The sequence below is a fragment of the Xenopus laevis genome, chromosome 3L (assembly GCF_017654675.1).
Source record: "Xenopus laevis strain J_2021 chromosome 3L, Xenopus_laevis_v10.1, whole genome shotgun sequence".
Classification (NCBI taxonomy): domain Eukaryota; kingdom Metazoa; phylum Chordata; class Amphibia; order Anura; family Pipidae; genus Xenopus; species Xenopus laevis.
This window is the reverse complement of record NC_054375.1, coordinates 86,526,739-86,539,262: the sequence shown is the minus strand read 5'-3', so window position 1 is coordinate 86,539,262 and position 12,524 is coordinate 86,526,739. Positions and strand designations below refer to the sequence as shown.

The 12,524-nt window shown below is 34.3% G+C and overlaps 1 protein-coding gene across 1 annotated transcript in view; it reads left to right on the top strand.

Moving 5' to 3' along the window:
• Positions 1-12,524, top strand: part of sema3d.L (semaphorin 3D L homeolog) — a 91,209-nt gene that overhangs the window by 36,988 nt on the left and 41,697 nt on the right. The window contains exons 3-6 of the mRNA XM_018252704.2: positions 639-802; positions 5,686-5,748; positions 6,333-6,452; positions 7,576-7,669. Coding sequence (XP_018108193.1) covers positions 639-802; positions 5,686-5,748; positions 6,333-6,452; positions 7,576-7,669 — 441 coding nt within the window. The remainder of the gene's footprint in view (positions 1-638; positions 803-5,685; positions 5,749-6,332; positions 6,453-7,575; positions 7,670-12,524) is intronic.

Genomic DNA, 12,524 nt, shown 5'->3' with positions numbered 1-12,524 from the left:
TAGTCCTTTAGCAGCTGTAAAGCTGAAAGCAATCATAGCCCTGCAGTTTCTAATAAGCTGTACAAGGGAGGTTCTGCTACAAGCTCCTTCAAACATTTCAGTTTCTGTAACAATATGTACTTGTTTATCTGCTATGTTGCTTTCTAATTAACCTCTGTTGTCATTCAGGGTGAAGCAAACAAGAAATACTGTTTGTGCAAAGGAAATACGTAGTTGGCCTTTTGGTCAGTTTTGTTCTTTACCATTTAAGGAAGTGCATAGCATCCTAATAATTAGAAGGGTTAAGAAATTATTTTTTATTGTTCTGTGTTATTTCATCCCTTACTCAAATTACATGTTTCTGTTTGCTGGGTACAAACTGTACAAACTGTTGAGCTAGTGTTAAACACAAAGCTCAAAGAAATAAAGATTTCAAGTATTCTATTGACGCTATATGAAATTGAAGTTTTTTTTTCTTTTTAAAGACACAATTTCAGTAAGATTTTGCAGTTTGCATCACTACAAGATACAGTGAAACTAGAAACTGTATGTATCTTTGCTACACCCTTGCTGCTGTCTTAATACATCTCTAAAAGAAACAAGTGACTTAAACATACATAAACATTTCCAGCCTAAAACCTGTCTCTGTTTTCCCACAGACCTGCTTCTCTCCAACAGCTGTGTTCCATTCCTGCATCCAGTGACAGAAGGCCTAGAATTTCAAACCCTGCTGTTGGATGAAGAGAGGGGCAAGCTCCTTCTTGGAGCTAAAGATCACATCTATCTGCTTGATTTGGTAGATTTAAACACAAATCTAAGAAAGGTTTGTTTATTTGAAATGCCACCTTATTTGTTATGGAAACTTATCGACACCTAACACCAGATAATAATTAAATTCATTGGGTAACAGCATAGTTCTTGCCTGTGAAAGAACTTTGGCATAAATGATGCCTATTCACAGCATGAGCATGAAAAGACTTGTAAAAAGGATTATGCATATGTTTTTAACAATATGATGAAAAACACCGTCAGTTAAAACAAAGGTCATATTTTTCAAAAATGATAACTGAGTTATTGCTTCTTTTCTTCAGGGCATTTGCTTATAGCTATTTTGTTTTTGTATCTGCTCTTGTTGCATTTGTTATTATACAGGTAGTGGATGCGACTGTGATGGCCTAATCCACAGAATTTCCTATTTTTGTTAAGACGCTTGGCAGATGGCTCTTCATAATTGTAGGTGTATATGAATAGGTGAATAGCTACTATGAAATTATATCATATATAAAGTATAAACGAGGAGTTAATGTTCAAGCCTTAAAGTTCATGTTTGTTATGGAGGTGGAAAAGTAAACTGAGAGCTAAAAGGAGATTTTTAAAAAGTCATTTATATTTAGAAGTAAGGAACTTAATGACTGCATTGGGAAAGTAATAGAAGAAGCATATTGGTAATATAAGAGGAAATAGGAACCACATTTATTTGTTTAGGTGTTTTGAGAAGCACAGTACACTTTAGGGGAGAGCAGCATTAATGACAGGACCAGCTGTGATAATCCTGGATTCAGTACGTTCAGCCAGGTTTAGTGGATTTGAGTGTGTGTTTAGCCAGAGTGATCATTTGTGTAGGCACATGACAACTGCAAAAAAAGACATCATGAGCGAAAATAAAATCGAAATGCCAAGTGGTCGGTAAATAACAATAAATTGCTGCTTCACTTTTTTGTGTGGTTTACACTGTATACAAATAATATATATGTATAAGAATAAGTAGCAGAAATTTTGTTAAAAATCTGTGACGTCAATGGAGCTGAATACAGTGAAATTGACTAATTGAATAACAATGTTGGGACTCCCATCCACTTATCCACTTTCCATTTGTTGTGATTGTTTTGTCAGCAGAAGTCCAGTAAACAAATATATATATATATATATATATATATATATATATATATATATATATATATATATATATATATATATATATATATATGTAATTGATCAACATTATTGTTTTGCCACAAAGCTATTGGCTTTTTGCTCCAATAAACACCAGAATTTTTGCATTTAGTCCTGTGAGTGTGATCCTCTGTCTACATTGTACCATATTTTCTGGCTATTGCCATTGCTATACAAGTAGTGCCGGCATCCATTGCTCTAGATATATATATATATATTTATATATATATATATATATATATATATATATATATATATATATATATATATATATATATATATATATATATATATATATATATATATATATATATAAAGCTGGAAATGGAGATCGCACTCACAGGTCTTAGAAGTGTTAAATGTCTTTATTCAGTGGACAATCGCTGACGTTTCGGCTGACACGACAGCCTTTCTCAAAGTGCCAGGCAAGTGCGATCTCCATTTCCAGCTTCATATTCAAACTTCAACTAGGACTGCACCCAGGCATAATTGATGACATTTTCGTGAGTGCTGGTTTTTTCCCTTCACTATATATATATATATATATATATATATATATATATATATATATATATATAACTTTATCAAATATTAAAATAATTCACATATATCATATATACTGTATATATATATATATATATATATATATATATATTTTTTTTTTCCATTTACAAAATTCTTTAAACAGTTTTTTCACACAGTCACTTACAAGTATGTTAAGAGTTAAAAATCTAACATTGTGTCTGGATTGTTTCTCAGTCTTAAATCTTAGTATTGTTTGTCAGATTATACCATAACATAGCATAACATGTCTATTTTGGTAAACATTACTCAGCCTTTAAAGAGGTCACTGTCTATAGGCTTTCTATAGTAACAAAATATAGCACCTTTTTATTAAATAATTTAGAGCAGAGTGATTTATGTTGGCACACTGCCATATTCCTTGCAATTGCATATTTCCATGCTTAAATCTTAAAGATGTAATTTTATGGTCTGAAAGAGTTTAAATCAACGTTTGTGAAAGTACCCTGCATGCCCCTAGAAATTTCTAAACCTTACAGTAAAATTGTCTTTTCTAATAGGGGTTATAGAGATCTAGATCATCCAACCAGTGATGGGTGGATTTGGGGCGTTTCGCTGAAAAATTCACGAATTTCCAGCAAAATTTGCGAAACGGCGAAAAATTCACGAAACGGCACAGCTGTCTCGTTTTTGATGCTGGAGTCCGTTTTTTGACGCCGCTGTCCATTTTTTTTTACGCCAGTGTCCGTTTATTGTGAAATTGCGCTGGCGTTTTCTGTGCCTGGCGGATTTTTGTGGTGGTTTCGGAAATTTATTCGCAGGCTGCGAATCGCGGGAATTGCCCGTGAATTTGCGCCTGCTGAATAAATTCGCCTATCACTACATCCAACTAATGTACAAACAACATAATGTTTTTTTTAAATAGTTTTTAATATTATTGCCAATAAAGTATCTCTCTGATTATTAGTGATGGGTGAATTTCTCCCGTTTCACTTCGCTGAAAAAATTGCGAATGTCATGCAAAATCTGTGAAATTCGCGAAATGACGAAAAATTCACGCAAAAATCATGAAAACTTGAAATTCTGACATTTTCACAAAAAAATGTTCAAATTGGAAATTGACGCCCGGTTCCAGGGCCAATGGGCGTCTGAATAGTGTTGATGCGCGCTGATTTTGACTCGAGCAACTTTTGTGGCGCACATCCAAAAAATGTTGACGCCGGCGAATTTTCGCCGGAGATTCGTGATCTCTCTGGGACTGGTAGGCTATGAATTAGACTGAACTTTCATGACCCAGTTAAACATTCTTTGTTTTGTTTCTATTTTAAGCTTTTTCCATAGAAATTTAAGAAAAATAAACCTGAACTAGTTTAAAATGTATCATAAAGATGGATTACATTTTAATAATGGTGTTTTTGGATTGATAATCTCACACTGCTGCAAAAAGTTCTTTAAAACAGATGTTCATAACAAATGGCTAGAAAAGCAAATAATTTTTTGTTCAATTAACAGTATAGAATGACACCAGCAAATTTAATAAACAGTGTTTATAATTATAGGAAAACTAACTTCCAATATATTATTTTTTTAACAATCAGCAATATGGTTAATTCAATCTTTTTCATTCACTGTAAAAAATGCTATAGGAAACAGCTAAAGGAAACATTGTATAATGATTCTTGACCCACAAGTATCCTTTTAGTTTATAATCAAACACTACTGCAATATGCTATCCAGAGAGCAAATAAATACTTTAAACTCTGTTTAATGTCCCTGGTTAAATATTAAAATCACTGCATTATAAACAACGGTTATTTGCTATGTAAACATGTACCCCATTGTTACACAACAACTTATTTATATGAATTATATTCAGGACTCTGGAGAAAACTCACAGTTTGTACCATTAAAGGGTAACTGGACATGCGCGGGATATTTGCAAATCTCCCTCACACCATTCTCCAGTCCTGTGTGCACAGGAAGGAAAGGGAGACAGCAAAGGGGAGGGTGGCGGGACGTGAAGTCGAAGGAAGTGAAAGGACAAGAAGAAGGTGGTGGGGTGACAAGCAGAGTCAGCCTAGGGGCACCCGATATGTAAATCCAGGCCTGCTTGTATCAGAAATCAGAAATCTTATAGCCCTCTACAGCTAAATGGACAGTCGTCCACCCCACCCCCTTCCCCTGTGAGTAGCAACGCAGACTTGTTTTAAGCATCCTTGGGCTAGATATTGCCTTGAGTCCCCTGGTCCAGTCTCTGAGCAAACCATTTTACACTCACTTTGGTGCCCAACTCCGGGGGGCAGATTTACATAGGGTCGAATATCGAGGGTTAATTAACCCTCGATATTCGACTGCCAAATGTGAATCCTTCGACTTCGATTATTGCAAATAGTTCGATTGAACGATTAAATCCTTTGAATCGTTAGATTCGGAGGATTTTAATCCATCGATCGAACGATTTTTCTTCAACCAAAAAAACTTTAGAAAGCCTACTTTCTACATTAGAAAGTTCCCCATAGGCTAACATTGCACCTCAGTAGGTTATAGGTGACGAAGTAGGGGTTTGAAGTTTTTTTTATAGAGACAGTACTTAGATTATCGAATGGTCGAATATTCGAATGATTTTTAGTTCGAATTGTTCGATTCAAAGTCGTAGTCGAAGGTTGAAGTAGCCAATTCGATGGTCGTTCAAAATTTGAAGTTTTTTTTATTCTATTCCTTCACTCAAGCTAAGTAAATGGGCCCCTAGATGTTGAAGACATGAAGTAACAATATAAAAATGCATTCTGATTGTGGGTTAATTACTGGCTGCAAGTCTTAAAAATGTGCAGTGTTGTACAGTAAGAGGTGGAGTAGATCTTTATGGAGGTGTATAAAATCCTGAGTCTTCGCCATGGTGGAGGAGCTAACGTTGCTGGTGTGGTTATATGTGCAATTATGTGGAACTGCCAGAGATGGATTAGGGTTAGCCATTTAAATTTTATGCTTATAATGAGTTCTTATATGTTATTTAATGTAACATATGGTTACTGATATATTTTGATTTGTTAATGAAAGCGTGCAGTGGCCAAAATAAAAGTGCCAGTTTGTATCTAGGCTGTTAATCGTGCAGTAAGTCTTTGTCATGTGAAAGTGATTTTTATACATTGTATTTATAGATTTTAGATACAGTAGACATTCAATAATAAATGTGAAATATTTTTAAAGATCACATTCTTTTCATATTTTCAGATTCACTGGCCTGCAGCAAAAGAAAAAATTGAGTTCTGCAAAAGAGCTGGTAAAGACAACAATGTACGTACTTCTTAGATACCAATTTCTGCTTTCTGCATGCATTTCCTAACCAGATAGTATGTATCCACCCAACCATGATGCAAGCCCTGGACAGGTGCCTCTTTGTTTTAGCTCTATGTCTTTGGGTTGGGATAGTGTAGTATTTTTTTCCAGAAAAGTAATTCTGCCAGCAAATGCTTAATCCTCAGATGCTACAGCTCACTGCAGACATGCATTTAGACTCTTACAAAAATCTTACAAATATTTTTATTAAATGAACAAAAGATCTTAAACATGACTTTTTACAGTGACAGTAACCAATACAGTAACCAGTATTCTTATATGCTGGTCTATAAAAACTGGGATGGCTGCAAATGCCTGAACTGATTCTGACCTTTAACAAAATCCAAGCTGGAAAAAGTTATTTTCATCATGAAACTATTTTGTTAGAAGGGATTTGTCAGCGGGGGTTCTCAGAACAGAGTTAAAGAGAACAGAGTAATTAGCATGCCAGCACTTACAATGTGGACATCATGAAATGAACAGTAGGTACAGGTCAGGCTTGTAATGTAACCATTTATTTTTCCCATATTTCTCAATTGTAGCTGGAATGTGCAAATTTCATAAAAGTACTTCATCATTATAATAAAACCCACGCATACACGTGTGGCACTGGTGCATTTCATCCTCTGTGTGGATATGTTGAACTTGGAACTCCCAAAGAGGTAATTATGCTATTATCTGCTGCAAAACTTGGTATAATACTAAATGCATGTTAGGAACACTGATCTTGTCATGGTCCTGCAGATAACCTGAATTAAACTCATAATGAATACACCCCCCCCCCCCACAATACCTGTCCCCTAAATTGCATGCCATTCAGATGTGATCGGCCAGGTCAAAAAATCTTTGTCGGTCCCAGTGCAATCTATCTATGTTTGCAGGGCCAAGCAGGCAGCTCCCCTTTGTTATCCTGGCAAATTGATCATTTTTGTTGATGGTCAATTCGCACGATCGTTCCGAGAAAATCATTGTCTCACGATGAGGATTGGATGTTTTAAAAATCTCAACATCTATGGCCAACTTAAGTTATAGAGCAGGAGAGGAAGTAAGGCAAGTGGGAAGGAAAGGCCTGTCCTACACCCTCTGATTCTGCACTTTACACCCCGTTCTGATGAACCAACACATTAATCAATGTAGTTCATTTTTAGAAACAGACCCTTTTTGGAAATGTCCCCTTTTTTAATATATAGGGAGTCATTTATCAAAGGTTGAGTTTGTGAGGTGTGTGTGTTTTTTGTATACCTCGAATAAAGTTATATGTTTGCTTATTTATGAAAAAACTTGAATTTAGAAAACTCAAATTAGTGTAATCGGGGTGAAAAACTTGAAAACTCGCATTGTTAGAGTTTTTGAGCAAAATTTACAAAAAAAAATCATGAAGGCTACAAACATATTTAAATGGTTCAAGGGACCTCTGCCATTGACTTCTACATGACCTCGACAGGTTTTAGCTGTAGTATTTTTGTATTCAAGCTATTTTCAGCTTCGGGGCATAATAAATCTCGAAAGACCCAAACCCCAAAAATTTAGCTTTTTCTAAAACCTTTTCTCGGAAACTACATTTTTTTGGGGAAAAAGACAACTCGACTTTACCTTTGATAAATAACCCCCATAAAGTCAGCACCTCTGTGTGCTTTTATGCACAGATTTACACAAATTGTAAGCTAAAATAATAAATCAAAGATCTCCTCTACCAAGTAAAAGATGTGCTAATAGAGTTCAGTTTAATCTTTCAAGTGGAAACAATAATATATCTTAAATGACTACCGGTATATTTCCATGCAGGAAGTGGTATTCCAATTAGATACACAAAGCTTGGAGTCTGGGAGACTGAAATGTCCCTTTGATCCTCAACCGCCATTCGCATCTATAATGACAGGTAAGAAATCCTGAAACTATTTTCTATTTTGTTTAAAAGTGTTAAACTTTTTTTATTCGCAGTGTGTGGTTTTTAGTCAAGAAAAGCTGCAGATACTGTATATAACCATGCCTAGCAATGACATTGTCAAAGTGTAGTTTTGCATGGAGGGTATGTTCCATTATTTCACAATGCAGTGTGTCTCATGCTTGTGTTGTAATGTGTAAGTAGCTAAGGAGATGAGAGCTGTACACATTATGTCAATGCTGTCTAGGAAACTATGCAGTATTTAATGAGCCCTGTGTACTTATTGTATTATTTAAACTTCCTTAACTTGCCTTAATGATATTCACATAACAGGTAAAGAAACGGAGTTGAGGATATAGGCCTATTAAGTTCAACAAAACATAACAGTACCAACAAAAGGTTAAGGTAGGAGGTGTTGGGTTCAAATGGGTCACCACCTTCAAATCACTGCAGTCAGAGTCCTTGTAAAGTTATATCATCAGAGAAAGAGGCTTCATGTTTGTGATATAATGCACAGAATACAAATGCATTTGACAGTCAGGAGAGCTCTCCCTTGCTGATCTTTACATGACTTTTTATAGTGTAGAGTAAACCATCATCATCATATCATTATAATTCTTATTATTTGATTGACTGTAGATCACAATGGTATCATAAATCGAATCTAATCTAGGTAGTGCAATTAATTTTTTAGTTTATTGGAGATGCATAGCGCAATAAACTAAAAAAACGAATTGCACTACTCTCCAGTAATTCTTTCAATATACATGATAATCTTGGTGTTAATAATCTTTGCTTGTTTTTGCCAGCTTCTACTTTTTAGTAGCCATCACCTCATATCAGATGCTAATTTTGTTCAACGTTATGCTTAGTATGAGACATAAACCATACAGAATGTGCTTTAAGGATTTAGTTGCCATATAGAAAAGTGGTTGGATTAAATATAACAGAGCTCTATGTGGGAGGTGGGGGAAGCAAAAAAAAAAAATGATTAATGGGATTTAAGTGTATTACATTTTACAACCTTCCGGGGTATAATTTCTCTTTGTAATTATATTTAGCCTTAGCTTATTATGTTGTTACACATGACAAAAAACCTATAACCTATGCTATGAATTTTTTTTCAAGTTAGACTATTGAATAACCATTCATTAAAAAACTGGAAACTCTCTTACTTTTTTTCTTTACAGAGTTCAGACATTGCAGTGATTATTAATAAGTGAAAGGGTTACACAGAATGGATTCAATAATCAATTTTATATTTGCAGGTATTATACCGTCAAGATAGAAATGTATATCTTTTCTCTCAGGATTACACTATTTAGAAAATAGTTTTTTTTATCATTTCTTAACATATCTTCTCTTAAATAGCAATTCTATGTTGCTATCTTTAATATCATTAATAATAATAATCAGAATACAGTGGACAAAAGAATTGCTATACAGTTATGGGATCCGTTATCCAGAAACCAGTTATCTAGAAAGTTCCAAATTAAGGACAGGCTGTCTCCCATAGACTCCATTTTATTGAACTAATCCAAATATTAAGAAATTATTTCCTTTTTCTCTGTAATAATAAAACAGTACCATGTACTTGGTTCAAACTAAGATATTATTAATCCTTATTGGATTCAAAACCAGCCTATTGGGTTTCTTTAATGTTCGCGTGATTTTCTACTAGATTTCGATTTTCTACTAGATTTAGGGTATGAAGATCCAAATTACGGAAAGATCCATTATCCAGAAACCCCCAGGTCCCAAGCATTCTGGATAACAGGTCCCATAACTGTATTGAATTAGAAAAGACTTCCATAACGCCATATTGTTAATTAAAGCAAATTGGGAGTGTATCTAAATATATACTTTAGGTTATACCGTATTGTGTTATTTTAAATAACATTTTGCATTTTTTAGTTTGTCAATTCTGTGGTCTAAATTGTAGGTATGTAATTCACAGTACAAAATTATGATGAAATATGTATAATTATATTATTGTAATCAATGATCTCTAAGTTATAATAACATTTTGAAGCCAAAGAAAGTCCACCAATTAGAAAACCTATTACAAACACAGAAGTGCATCTAATATGGTATGGTCAACTACAGGTATGGGACCTGTTATCCAGAATGCTCGGGACCTGGGGTTTTCTGGATAATGGATCTCTACATAATTTGGATCTTCATGTCTTAAGTCCACTAGAAAATCTTGTAAACATTAAATAAACCCAATAGGCTGGTTTTGCCTCCAATAACAATTAAGCATATGGTAGTTGGGATCAAGTACAAGTTACATTTTTATTATTACAGAGAAAAAGGATATCATTTTTAAAAATGTGTATTTGTATAAAATGGAGTCTATGGGAGATGTACTCCATAATTTGGAGCTTTCTGGATAACTGGTTTCCAGATAATGGATCCCATACTATAATATTAATGCCAATCAAAATCAGGCTACAGTATTCACTCATATTTATTGGCATGCCAATACATGTATTAAGCTTATGTTATTACATGAGAAACTGAGAGTAAAAAACTGCCCTATCAAAATTGCCAAAAATATTCACTTTAGCAGTCATATTTTTCAAGTAGGCTCACGTAATTATTATTCAGGTCTCACACACAGATGTTTTTAGTAAACCAACATTTCATTCTATGTCACAAAGTGTATTTGAAAGAGTACATATCAAATAAATCCATGTTTACCATTAAACTCCAAGAAAAACCTCATTGTAAAATAAGGATTTGTGGTATCTTATAGTGGAGTTATTTCAATTAAATATGATTTTCCATTTGTTTATATAGCAATTTATATGTGGCTCCTGTAGAAATGCTCAGGAAAAAAGACCAAACATAAAAAAACTAGACAGATAAATAGACTAAACACAGCTATTTAACTAGAAACATATGCTTAATCAATGTCTACATTTTGTATATTTTTGTTTCATCTGTAATATATAAAAAGAAATCCATAATACTGTAAAAATCAATTTTACATGCTTTCGCAATTCATTAGCTAGTGAATGCCTATAACTTGCTTACATACAATCATGATAACATTTATTACTGAAATTATGAACACATTCATAATTTTTCAAGCCACCCTATAAATTAACCCCTTCTCATTTACATAAAAAAATGAACACTGGCACATATAGGACCATATTTATATAGGTGTGTATGAAGTTTAAAGCTTCTTACTCCTGATTTTAAGATGTCCATGACCATATCTGAAATTAGCTGGCTGAATCCATTAAAGTGGTGTAAAGATGTGTATTTAATTTACCCCAGATGTACACATTATTTTATACTACCATCACTTTGTGTAACCTTTTGAAATTAGTTTGACAAGTTTAGAAAGTGAAAAAAAATAGTTGCTAAAAAAAGAGGTGCAATTGTACTGATTTTTTCACACATTATTGTACAAACTAACACCCCTTTGTACATGTGAATGTTTCAGCTACACATTCATTACACTGCTTAATAAATACACGTGATTAAACATGGTGTAGTATTGTGTTGAATTAACGAACTGCAATGTATACTAATGCCACTACTTAATACAGTTTCCTCAAGATGCAAAATGACAGACACACTTTTAAATTCTAATGAGGGTCTTGTGTTATTATCCATGTACACTGAGCAAGTGGATTCCATCAATTTAAGTAATAGAAAAAATAATAGAATAGAAGTAATAAATATAGTATCTATGGCAGTCCAACATTTCTATAAATAATAAACAGCGCTGGGTACCCACTTACACTGTATAAATAAAGATACTCATACATGCAGACATAAGCATTAAAGAAGAAGTAAAGCTACTGAGGCAGTTTATTACCAATAGATTAACCATAATAGTTCAAGCTAGAACACTATATTTATTCTGCAGAACGCTTTACCATACCTGAGTAAACAGCTCTAGAAGCTCTTTGTTTGTTAAGGATACAGCTGACATATTAGCTTGGTATGACATCACTTCCTGCCTCTTCCTGCTCACTCATAGCTCTGGGCTCAAATTACAGTTGGAAGAGAAGAGGCAGTGGTGGAACTACCAGGGGAGCAGGGGATGTGATTGGGCCAGGGCCTGCACCCCCTCAGAGCCCCCCGGCAGCTTAATTCCGGCCACAAAATCCCATACGGAGCAGGGCCCTCCCTCTGGTTACGTTACAAGAGGGGAGGGGGAAAAGAGGAGCAAACTGAGCATGCTCACGCCCAGGCAAAGAGGTTTAAGCTGAAGGCAGGAAGTCTGATACAGAAGCCCACGTGTTTAGTTTTTAGTACAGCAAATGATATTTATTGTATAATTATTTTTTCATTTTCACCTTATAATTTTGAATGAAATATTTTCTTTAGTCAAAAATATTATTGCTTGCTTCCTGTGCTTTAATTTGGACAAAGAGTCAGGAAATGCTGCTCATCTGTTATATTTCATGAACATGAGTGGTCTCTGAATTTCACTCATATAATAAGCAAACATAATTCAACCACAATATATTTTCAATGCCAGATGGGACAGTAAATGTATCATTGTACTGTAAATGAACATCTTTGTTACTGATCCTCCTGCCACACCACACAGTACACCAGGGAAATCCTACCCACGTCCACCCAAATCTTGTCAAAATTCAACATAGTCTAGTATGCCTTTGCTCTTTTTTGCTGGGAGATGTAGGTCAATACACAGCAGGAATTGATAGCCCTGAGTTTTATATTATGATTTAGATTCCATAGATAAACACACAGACTAAAAGTCTGAGACTAACATTTTAATATATGCGTGTAAGAGAAACTATGCCTAAAGAATAAAAAGAACATATTTGTATTGATATGATTTACCATTGAGTTTTCTTTT